We start from the raw sequence: 12,484 nt of genomic DNA, 5'->3' as shown, positions 1-12,484 counted from the left end.
GATTATGTTGAAGCTCAGATTGGAGGCTTCAGGAATGTTTCTAATCTATTAGGAAAGAGAATAATCTGTTATAATGGTTGCAATTATGGTCCGGTACTTTTTTGTAATTGCAGGGTTCTTATGTACTCTTTGCAAATTTTATCAAATAAAATTTCTATCTTTTATCTCAAAAAAAAAAAAAAATACGTAGTAAATTTCAAATTCGTGACGATGAAGTTTAATAGAGTGATAATGAATTTTAATATTAGAATAAAATGTACAGTGTCCTTTTTGGAAACTTAGTAATATTAAACTTAGTAAATTTCAAATTCCAACGAAGGTTCACATTAAATAAAAGTAGTAATACTTAGAAATTTAGAATTCCAAATTCCTACGACTGGCCTTGTAGTTGCCATAGATGTTGGACGAGATCTGCTTGAAGTTGAGAATGAATTCCTCTATCTCTAATGAAATTATGACGTCCAATAACTGCATAAGGTTACAAGTGGGATTATGCGACACCGGTTTGGGTCCATTATCATCGATTTGATCATAATCGTAGTCATTTGCTCCAAGGTAAGTATGTCGCTCATCTTCAATGATCATATTATGCAATATTATACATGCCATCATAATGTCCTTAAGCGTTTCAAGGTCGAAAAAACGTGCAGGCCCACGCACAATTGCAAATCGCACTTGAAGTACTCCAAATGCACCTTCGGCATCCTTCCTTGCCGCCTCTTGTGTGGAAGCAAAATGTTGTCTTTTACGATCTTATGGTGCTAGAATTGTTTTGACAAATGTTGCCCATGATGGATATATACCATTTGCAAGATAGTACCCCTTCGAATAATCATTACCACTTATCAAGTAATTAACCGGAGGAGCACGTCTTTCAGCAAGCTCAGAAAATGCAGAAGACCGCTTTAAGACATTGATGTCATTGTGAGAACCCGGTAACCCAAAAAATGCATGTCATATCCAAAGGTCATACGACGCCACAATTTCTAAAATTATCGTTGGATCATGGGTATGACCAATATATTGACCTTTCCACTTACTTGGACAATTCTTCCATTTCCAATGCATGTAGTCGATGCTCCCCAGCATTCTTGAAAATCCACGGTGTTGGCCAACCATTAACAACCTTGCAATGTCATTGTTGTTTGGTGACCTCAAGTACACTTCAGAAAAGATTGAAACTACCGCTTTAACAATTTTTTAAAGCTTTTAATTGCAGTGGTTTCTCCAATCCTCATGTATTCATCCATGTAATTAGCCGACACTCCATAAGCAAGCATTCTGATTGCGGCGGTCATCTTTTGAAGGGAAGACAACCTGAGTGTGTTAGCCACATTTTTTTTTAACAAAGTATGGTTCAGTAGCTTCAACTCTTAAATGGATACGTAAAAAAAGAGAACGACTCATTCAAAACCTCCTTTGAAATACATTAGGAGGATACATTGGTGTTTCAACAAAATAATCATGGAAAAGCCTGTCATGACCTTGCAAAGGATTACGCTAGATAAACCTGCGGGATTGAACCGAACAACAACATGATGTTGATGCTCCTTCATTGTTTAATTCTTCTATGACAATAGCTACAGTAAGTTCCAACTTATCATCATCAGAAGACGAGTCAAATGAAGGCTCATCATTTGGAAAAATAAAATCAATGTCATAATGGAAATCCATTAAGAGAGATCAAAAATCGAATGGAAGAGATAATTTTGTAGAAGTGAATGGAAATTAGAGAGAAAATGGTCATATTTATAGAGCAAGAATGTGACTTGAGTTTGAATTTAAAAATTTTGACCTTTAGGTTTGAATTTACCATTGGGTTTAAAGTTTAAAAATATGACTTTTGGGTTTAAAGTTAAAAAATATGACATTTAGGTTTGAATTTCAAAATTATGACTGGTGGATATAACAATAAAAATTATGACTGTTGGGTAAAAAAAAAAGACCTTTGGTCAGAGACATCGATTCGGCAGCATCGGTTCGGTCACCGATTCTAGCAATACGGTGATTGGAAACATCGATTTGGCAGCGGTCGTCGAAGCCACTATTACAACAATCCACCCACCAGTGATGGCGGTACAATGGTCAGAGACACCAATCCGGTGGGCAGTTACCAAAGCCACTATTTTGGTAGTTTGGGCATCAGCGGCGTTCGTTGAAGCCACTATTTTAACAATCCACCCACTGGTGGGTCACTATTCAGCGATATGATGGGCGGTGAGACCAATTCGGCGGCGTTCGCTGGAGCCACTATTTTGGCAGTTCGGCCATCGGACTTCCACCACAAGTGGCTCCATTGGCCGAGCCACCGATGTTGGCAGTTTACTTAAAATATAAGTTTAAATTAAAAAAGTATGACCATTAGGGAAAATAATAAAAAATTGATGAAGAATGAATATTTTATTGAAAAGTCTTGTAAAATAGATAAATTGATGTGGGTGTTTTGTAAAAGTGATGGTGTGAAATAGAAAAGTAGGTTTTTTTTGTCTAACATAGACAAAATCTTTTCCACGAACTGATGTGGTTACTCTAAAAGGTTTTATGTTAAAGAGTTTGGTTGGTTTCTTTTATAACAATAATGTGTACGACACACAAACAAACATACTTTGCCACAAACAAGAAAAAGGGGAAGAAAAATAAAATAAAAGGTGCTTATTGTTGTAAAATAGAGGGCAAGAGAATAAAATATGAGGATAATATTATATCTATATTGCTTCTTATTTAGTGGTTATCCACCACAACATTTTATTTCTGGCCTGATATACATATATCTCTCTCTTTTATCCTCAGTATCTCTCTAATTTCCTCAATACATTATAATGGGAGTGAAGACTCTTATATATAGACGGAAGATAAACTAATGAAGTAATTACAAAGGGGGCAAGATCCCTAAAGTTATTACACCTGTCCATCATCTATGAAGAGTAAATAGATTACAGCAAAAGGGAATAGTGTAAAACAAAAAGTAAATCGTATATAATATTTATAGCTTTTTTCATTTTGGGTTTAACTTATTTTCAATACTTTTTTTAATTGAAAATTTCTTTTTGTTTTAATAAAAATTAGCCACCTCACTCACTAATTAAATCAAAGTAAATCAAAGGTGGGATTAAATCCTATTCCCCGTTGCTATTGTGCATTTAAAAAAAAAAAAACCCAGTTAAAAATTACTAGAATTAAACCAAACCCTTTTGTTTCTGGTTGCAATCCCCTAGCTTGGGCTTCGGACCCAAGCCTCTCTTGGTGAAAATTTTGAAGTTTATGGAAGGTGTGTAGTGCAAAATTGGAGGATACACCGACTCCAGGTGTTCGGAAGATATTCGTTTTCCGCATGGGAAGTTACATCACGTGATGTCACGTGCCAAAGCTCCCGCGTGCGCACGCATAAATAGCCGTTCCAATTTCATAATTCACTAATTCGGCGAAGTTGGTGCGAATGCGATTTTGAAATAGTAAAAGGCGGTTCGGTTAAGTACATATATTTGAACCAGTCACTTGCTTCCCATTTTCACTATCAAATACTGTGATATTCACATTCTAACTCCGAAGTTCAAACCAAAACAGATTAATGGTTGATTAGGGTTTCCACATTACTGAAGAGTCATGGAAATGGAGATTTCGGTATTGACGCCTTCACAGCGATACGCTGCGGCAGCTCTGTTTGCACTTGCAATTCACCAGTCTCAGCTCCACCAAACTCAGCCTCTCAATAGTTTGGTCACTCTGGATGAGGAGCCGATTGATGAAGGTGTAACTGTAAGCGATGGAAAAAACGCGTCGGTTTCCGAAGATCCTCATCTTTGGGTCCACGAGAAATCTGGCTTGCTTTGGCCTGTTTTCAGGTACTCTTTTTGTTGTTGCTTTCTTTTACTATATATCTATGCATTTTGCTTTTTAATTTTAATTTTTTATTTTAAAAAGACCTGTTTTCGGGAAAATAAATGGAGAGAATTAATTAACAATTGAAGCCGAGGTGTGGAATTTTGTTATTTTTGGGAATAAAATTGTTAATATGTGAGATTTAAAAAACTGGGAGGTAGAGTGTAGACAAGTTTAAGATCAGGATCTTCTACTCTAATACTACGGAAAATTTGTGTCCCAAAAGCTCAAGTCGACATGAAATGATAAATTTAATCATTTAATTAGTTTTAAAGATTGTTAGTTCAATAAGATACTGTGATATACACAACAAAAACAAAGCTTTAATAGGTATTCTATGATTGAACAATACTCTTGATTCGCTTCTCCGCTTCATCTACCCTAATCATATCCTATGATTCATATCCCCTTCAATCTCTCCATCTTTATGAATTATTAATCCAAGATATCGAAAGTTGTTGCTCTTTAGTGTCTTTTGACCATCAAGTCTAACTGCTCCTTTGTTTCTGTTTCTACTTGTACTAAACTTACATTCCATGTACTCTATTAGCCCTACTTAATTGAAAGCCTTTAGATTCTAGAGTGTCTCATCAAATTTCTAACTTGGCATTAACTCTACTTCTAGTTTCAACTTTCATCCATTGAAACTATATCATTTGCAAAAAGCATACACCAAGACAATATATATATGTATATTTATGTATGTATGTATATGTATGTATGTATGTATTCAATTATATACATATATTTTAAATTCTTAGGAGTTTGTAATTCTAAGGATAGTTGGGAATTTTTGTATGAATATGGACAGGTTTCTTGAAGTGGATGACCAATCCTGGCAAGGATTAAAGGAAACTGCAGGAACTTCTTCACAAGTCCGGCATCACGTTGGAGCGGTATGTCTTTTCTGTGAACTATTTAAGAATTAAAGAAATTTTTTTGACTAAAATAAAATATTAACATAAAAAAGGAAGAAAAGTAGGTTTTTATTTCTTCTAAGGCAATGAATGCTTGACTTGTTATAAGAGTAATGGCTCTTTGAATGCTGGCTACTTCAATTCTGTTGATTAATGATAATTGGTATTAAAGTGGATTGGTTTCCAATAATAGTGTGTGTGTGTGTGTGTGGTATTCTCTATCATGCTTGCTCATAAATCTTGAGGAGCTTATGTTCTTCACTGAAGCATTTACATCCTAGCACTTGTTCTGCAATGTGGATATGTGCTTATCCTTAGTTCAACTTTCTTTTATTGCTGTTAATATTATGGTTCCTGATTACAGTATAATGAGCGTTTATTTGAATTTTTTATTATGTCAAAGAGGTGTCCTAGCAAACAAAGACAAATTGGAGTTGAGTACCATTTATGTCAATTAGAATTGTGCTTGATTTGATGGTTTTCCATTGATTTGAGAATTAAAGAAGTATGTCACCAGAAACTTCATGACACTTTGATTCATTGTGGATTATGAGTTCTTTCTTGGTTGCTTGTTCAATTTACAATTAGCAGAGAGCAAACCAGTGGCTTGGTATACTTCATTGCTCCTCTAGAAAATAAAATCATGTCTTATTGACCTACAAATAAATCTTTTTTCAAATTTATTTTATTTTCATCATGTTTTTGGCTTGACCCTTTACTCTATCTCATTTTTGTTGAATACGACATTCATTCTATTTCAGTTCTTGACGTTACTCTCAGAAGGAAGTGATGGACCTTCTTCAGAAAAATCTGACAAGGAACTAGCTTTGACAAAAGCTGTTGATGCTATGGTGCTTAGTATGGAGAGCCTTCCTCCTTCCTATGAGGAAAACAATGGGAGTCATGAATATGAAATCAAATGCCGTGAGAAATATTCTAGTTCTGAGACAGAATCAATCTCTGATGTGGCTGGAGAGCCTTATGAAAACACACAGAAGACAAGGTCCCAGACTTCTTCTGGAGAAAAAGCTTCTAATGAATCTATAGGTGAAACTTGTGAGAAACCTGTGGAAGAGGGAACACTGATCAGCTATCAGAGGAAAGTGACAGTTCTTTACATGCTACTTTCAGCTTGTGTTGCAAAGAATACTGAAGATGACAAGAGATGTTCTCAATTAGGAAAGGGCTATGATGCTCGGCATCGTGTGGCTTTAAGGTTGCTGGCAACATGGCTTGGTGTCAAATGGATAAAAATGGTTAGTCTACTTGAACTATTTATTTACTGTAACCTCCCTTTAATTGGTTAAACTTCTAGGTAGTTTCTGCTCTTTCATGACAAACTAGCCTCTTATACTTCAAACAGGAATGTGTGTGCATGTTTGCATTAATAACATTCTGGATTATTTATGAGCTGACTTACAATATTAGTCATTCAAATTCAGAAGTTTTTCAATGTGCCATTTATGAAAACTTTGGTCTTTAACAGGAAGCCATGGAGATAATAGTGGCTTCCTCTCTAATGGCTTCTGAGAAAGATGAAGGAGCAGAGGAAAAAAAATCAGAAACCCCAGATAGCTCTTGGAATACATGGAAGCAGGGAAGTATCATTGGTGCAGCTGCTTTGACTGGAGGAACCTTGATGGCCATCACTGGTGGTATGGGAACTGTTGGTTTTACTAGAATGGATATCTTTTCTTCAACAATTTTATGCTAATATGAGCAATTGTTATTTATCATTGACATTATTTTATTTTATCACAGGCCTAGCTGCCCCAGCTGTTGCGCAGGGTTTGGGTGCTCTGGCTCCTACATTGGGCAGTGTTGTCCCTGCGATTGGAGCTAGTGGATTTGCAGCTGCAGCAAGTGCCACAGGATCTGTAGCTGGTTCTGCTGCTGTTGCTGCATCATTTGGAGGTATGTAAAATGGAATGTCCTTTCTAAAATTTGTGATTAACTATGAAGTGCTAAAGGATAAGAGGAAACACATTTCTTTTTAAGATAGTTTTGGCTTTTGGCTTTTCCATTTAAACGGAAAATGTGTTGTGATCAGAAATTTAATAACAATCTTATATAGGATGCCATCTTCATTTGTTTCTTTGCATAATGTTTTAACTGCTGTTGTAACTGATCCAAAATATGAAGTAAGAAAATTACAAAGTGCCCAATCTAGCTTTTCATGTTTTTTAAGACTGTCAGTTTACAGAAAATTTGCCACTGAATGTATGTGTGTATGAGAGAGAGAGAGAGGACTTAGTTTGATTCTGTGATGTTTGCAAACAGCCTGGAAAGGGTCCCAGTCCTAAACAAAACCAATTTACACGGTAATAGTGGTTGTTAGAAAAGATAAAACATAACTTTAAATTAATACCATAAAAAATGCAAGACCTAATTTTGACACCATGATAAAGTGTGGGAAAATATAAATAAGAAAATAAAGAAGAAAGAGATAGTAGAAAGAGAAAGAGAGAGAATGTATGAAATCAACATGGTTTGGCCTTATAGGCCAACAGCAAAAAGCTCACTGATGGGTATTTATAGTAGACTTCCTAGAGACTGACAATGCTTGAAATACAAATAGAATTAGGATTACTTTGCTTGTACGCCAAGTAAGACTATGCTTACTTTTCTTGCACTCAAATTAGAATTAGATATAATGAACCTAGATTTAAGTCGTAATCAATTTTGGGCCTTGATATTTTTAATTGTGGTAATCTATGCAATGACTTAATCTTGATGTTGTGAAGTTTGCATACAATCTTGCAGAATCATAACCCTATACGAAACCAATCTATGCACTATGTTAGTTAAGGACAGAGACTTCAAAAGATTATACAACTTAAACCAGTGCTTTGTCTGGAGTATAATGTGTTACGACTTCTGAAAAGCAAGTTTAGGAACATTCTCAAGCATTGCTTCTATATCTTAAAATTGAAAGAGAAAAAACAGTGTACAAGGATAAAGCCACTCATACTTTTTGCATCACAGCCGCTGGAGCTGGCCTTTCAGGGACTAAAATGGCTAGAAGAATTGGATGCATTGAAGAATTTGAGTTCAAAGTAGTTGGAGGAAATCATAACCAAGGCGTGAGTCCCTTTATCATTTTATCTGTATTTTTTTCCCTAGGGGGAGGGTGTTTTAAGCCTATTTCAAGCAGGTCCCTTATTGGAATGATGATACTGCCAATACTTTTTCGAGTATTGAATGTTGTCTATGCTCACTGCTCACCATTATTAACAAAACTTTTTTTCCCCCAGCGACTAGCAGTTGGAATTTTGATTTCAGGACTAGTTATTGAGGAAGAAGATTTTATAAGACCTTGGGAGGGTCATTATGATAACTTGGAGAGGTATGAAACACATTATCACATTATCTGGAAAATAGAACCTGAATTCTTTACTAAGGTTGGAAATTTTTATTTCCAGAATTTGATGTAGGCTGGCAGTTTCATATGAATTTGCACCCCCCCCCCACCCCTCATTTTCTTGGTCTCTTACCTTTGGTTTCTGTCAAATCTCTGATCTTTCCATTTTATATCCCCTGGTTTCATGACCAAGGATTTGTCACTTACGATCAATTGATTTTATATGGTTTCATATGATGCATCATCAATTTAGTCTTAATCTAACTTTTAAAAGATCTTTTGGTTCTTCACAAGTGGTTTTTCCACTAGAGGCTTCCATTGCCTAGAAATCAGATCCTCATGTCTTTCTACTTAGTAATTCATATTAAAGGTTTGCAATATATAGGTATGCTCTCTGGTGGGAATCTAAGAATTTGATTGCATTGAGCACTGCAATTCGGGATTGGCTTACTTCAAGTATTTTCCTGAACCTTATAACTCTCACTACTGATGACTGTCTATAGGTTGCATTTTAATGACTGACAACATTTTCTCCTTTTGCAGGAGTTGCATTGCAGTTAATGAAACAAGGTGCCATGATGACCGTACTAAGCACACTTGTGGCGGCATTGGCTTTGCCAGCTACATTAATCACAGCATCTGATCTTATAGACAGCAAATGGGCAATTGCTGTGGACAGGTTAGTTATCTTTTGTTTTGTTTTTTGTTTTTATTTTTGGCCAAGGGAAGACCTATTTATCGATATGGAAGATATAGGAAAGTAGTCTTGAGTTTCAATATATGCATATTATACACACAGGCAGCAGTGTGTTGAGTGGTGACCTTCATTTAAGTGCACAGCATAGGAATCTCACTGATACACTGGTTTGCTTGGCCAAAAATATTGAATTTGGAATACATGTTTCTTCCAAGAAGGGACGATTTTCCCAATGTACCATGATTCTCTGGACTGTACATGAATTTTTCATCAAGTAGTATTTTTTTTTTTTGGGGGGGGGGGGGGTTTGGTGGATATAATTGGATGAAATTCGTTACACATGACATCCCAATCCAGTGAACAGGGTCATCCAGAAGTTGCAAAATGCTCCTGGTAATTCTGGAAAAACTAGACATACTTGCTATTAGAGAAGTGCACATTATACGGCAGTTGTTTTTTTAGTTAGTCCTCAAATCCGGCAACATTGTTCATGGTCTTTGCATGCGTGCATTGAATCAGTCTCTTAAATTTTAGCATTCTCACAATCAGGAACACAAATTTGAAATATTAGTATTGAGCATGAGTGGTTACTGAGAATCCCGGTTTCCCTCTCAATTTAATTCTAGCCTCTCCTTTCCATTTGGTTAGGTCAGATAAAGCTGGGAAGTTGCTTGCTGAAGTGTTGTTGAAGGGATTGCAAGGAAACAGGTAGGAAAATTTCATGTTAATTTAAAAATTATATTTGTGAGATTGTTGGTATCATCCCTTGCTTCTCCATGCATGGTCCAGGCCTGTAACACTCATAGGTTTCTCACTGGGGGCGCGAGTAATTTTTAAATGTCTCCATTGTTTGGCTGATGCAGAAGGAGATAACGGTAATGTTCACTCTGCTTCATGTTTGTTGATAGATGGGATTGCTGTTCCATATTTGTTGATAGATGGGATTGTTATTTGAGTGAAGTTCTTTGTTGTTATATTTTTGTAGCTGGACTTGTAGAACGGGTTGTTCTTCTTGGAGCACCAGTTTCAATTAAAGATGAAAATTGGGAGGAGGCTAGAAAGGTAGTTGGCTGCATTTGTGGTTTCTTGTTTGGTTCATTGTACAAGCTTTTCTATACTGCTGTTTTTTTTCAAGAGGTTGGTAGTGGTCTGTTGTACTAGAGCTTGGTAGTGGTTTGCAGATGGTTGCTGGCAGATTTGTGAATGCTTATTCCACAACTGATTGGACACTTGGCATTATTTTCCGTGCAAGGTATATAGGTCATTCACATGTAAATTTGGATATTGTTTTGTGAAGGAGGATATTTCAGTAGCTCTTACATTATCAGCAAACATGAGAAGAAAATATTGTGCTTGTTTCAGATGCTTATATATTGCTTGTGAAAATAGAAATAAGATAATAAATGTGGTTTAGATTATTGGTCTAGACTAATTAGAGTTAAAAGACTTGCAATACAAGTAGAATTAGGATTTCTTTGCTTGCACACCAAGTAAGATTGGACTGGGATTTTTTTCCTTGCACACCAAGTAGGATTGGACTTGGCCCTTGTCTAGAAATTTTCCTTGTTCCTTGATATCTCAAATACTGCCCATTGTTTTTACAATAAAATTATGAACTATGCCTCACTTAGTTATTACTGCTTGCGAGCTGATTAGTTAATTATAGACAAAAGTTCACTTTTGGCTCTTAAAATTCTAGGGTTGTTTTCATTTTGGCTCTTTACATTTCAAAATTTTCATTTTGGCCCATTAATGTTTGATTTTGTTATCATGTTGGCCATATTATTTATTTCCGTTAGTAATTTGGTGATACTTGACAATATATGGGGTGACGTGGCTTAATGGACACCATTTATTTGGTACTTAACGTTTAGATTACCAACGGAATTGGATGGTAGGCCAATATGAAAACGGAATCAAACATGAAGGGTTAAAATGAAAATTTTGGAACGTAAGGGCTAAAATGAAAATAACCCCAAACTTTAAGGGCCCAAAAGTGTACTTGAATCTTAATTATATGAAATAGATTGCTAACATAATTAATATATATCTGCTCGGAATTTCTCAAACCCTATGGTTTATTGTTAGACAAGGAACTCCCACCATTTATAATGGTGACGTATTATTATTATCTTCAAGTTATGTGATACCCTGAGTCACTGCATCTGATGCACTGCTATTTGCCTCCTCTACCTCTTTTAATTAGCACTATCTTTGAATTCAATACTTATATAGAACTAAGAGGTTTTACATGTACAGTTTACTTTCTCAAGGATTAGCTGGTATTCAACCTGTTGTTGATGTACCTGGGATTGAGAATGTATGTACTTTGTTTCCTATCTTTCTCATTGAGTATTGTTATTCATGCTCATATTTTGCTTTATTCAATACTGATGATTCTTCCATTGGTTTTGCAGGTTGATGTAACAGAAATCATAGAAGGCCACTCTTCTTATCTCTGGGCCACAAAACACATCCTAGAGCACCTTGAACTAGATTATTACTACCCCTACTTTAGAAGCACATTTTCCAAACCCCAGGAAGAAAAAGCTCTCTAATTTAGGTCTCACTTTACTGCTTTTCCTCTTCTTCTTTTTTTTGGTTATTATTTATTAATAAACCTTTCTTTCTTTTCTTTCCTTTTTATATGTAATCCGTCTTCTTTTTCAGTAATTAGCTTCAAAGGTATCTAGGCCAATTATCTCAGGTATATTAATTGATGGGGTAATTTGCGCTTATTTGAGGCTGCAGAAGAGAAGTGCAGTAGTAGGGCAAATATTGGTGAAGCATCAAGCATGACATGGTGCAACACAAAAAGGTGATTAAAAGCATGAGTAAAGACTAAGAACCTTTATAATCCTCACTCCATAATGCTCCTGCTAGTGTATGCTTTTGGCCAAAGAGTCAAAACTTGCTCAAGTTTTAATATCTCCATTCCTGATCCTTTTCTTCTCCCTATGGCCAGTTTGAATTATCTTGGGAAAAATGAGATGAGATGCTCCAACTTTGGGTTGCTTGCAAAGTGACCGCTTTTGGTTTTAGTTTAGAAAATTAACTTCCTAAACTAAAGAAAATGGTAAGATTGCACTACCTAAACTAAAGAAAATGGTAAGATTGCACGAATCCACTTTTTTCTAACTTTTGTTATTTATATGATTTTGTTGCTACATTGTTAATATGTAGACACACAAATGCTAAATCCCAAGAGGTTGGTTTAGTGGTTACCAAAGCCTCACAAGATCCATGATATCTTGGGTTCAAAACTTTTTACTTCTCATCAAAACTTTTCCTTAACTAGGTACCATAAATGTATGTATTAATTTTTTTTTTTGAAGTATATAGGTTTTAATCTAAAATTTTTAAATGTGTGAATTCTGAAGCCACCCACAAACATTGAGGCTTAAAATGTAATTCGTATTTGTTTTGGCCGCCCATACATACTAATATACTATGCTTGTTAACACACTTGTGGATTTGTTTTCCTTTACTTTGTTACGTGTCAAACTGGGATTGGAAGGCTTTTAGACCCAAGTTCTTGTTTGGGAGTGGCTGAAAGCCTTATAAATTTCCTTCCTGTTCCCCTTTTTGAGGAGAAAAAGGTTCGAATCCCCCTTTTCCCACTGTTATAAC

General features: G+C 35.7%; 1 protein-coding gene across 6 annotated transcripts; it reads left to right on the top strand.

Annotated features, from left to right (window-relative positions):
- Nucleotides 1-3,232: 3,232 nt before the first annotated feature.
- LOC142609321 (transmembrane and coiled-coil domain-containing protein STS1-like) lies at nt 3,233-11,796 on the top strand. Of its 6 annotated transcripts, XM_075780894.1 has the most exons (17): nt 3,233-3,472; nt 3,565-3,842; nt 4,691-4,775; nt 5,558-6,052; nt 6,283-6,451; nt 6,558-6,710; nt 7,782-7,879; nt 8,051-8,142; nt 8,543-8,613; nt 8,701-8,836; nt 9,503-9,562; nt 9,644-9,729; nt 9,840-9,916; nt 10,036-10,106; nt 11,114-11,174; nt 11,272-11,417; nt 11,525-11,796. In XM_075780894.1, exons 2-16 carry the CDS (start codon nt 3,604-3,606, stop codon nt 11,410-11,412), a joined length of 2,034 nt encoding a protein of 677 aa, XP_075637009.1. In that variant the 5' UTR covers nt 3,233-3,472; nt 3,565-3,603; the 3' UTR covers nt 11,413-11,417; nt 11,525-11,796. The 6 variants fall into 6 exon arrangements, with proteins under 6 accessions (XP_075637009.1, XP_075637022.1, XP_075637015.1 ...); XM_075780907.1 differs by having other exon boundaries at nt 3,233-3,842; nt 11,606-11,796; XM_075780900.1 differs by having other exon boundaries at nt 3,233-3,842; nt 11,599-11,796.
- The last annotated feature ends 688 nt before the right edge of the window (nt 11,797-12,484 follow it).

This window comes from Castanea sativa, chromosome 1, assembly GCF_040712315.1.
Source record: "Castanea sativa cultivar Marrone di Chiusa Pesio chromosome 1, ASM4071231v1".
Taxonomy (NCBI): Eukaryota; Viridiplantae; Streptophyta; class Magnoliopsida; order Fagales; family Fagaceae; genus Castanea; species Castanea sativa.
Note: the sequence above shows the minus strand (reverse complement) of the source record. Positions and strands in the feature narration are given on the sequence as shown.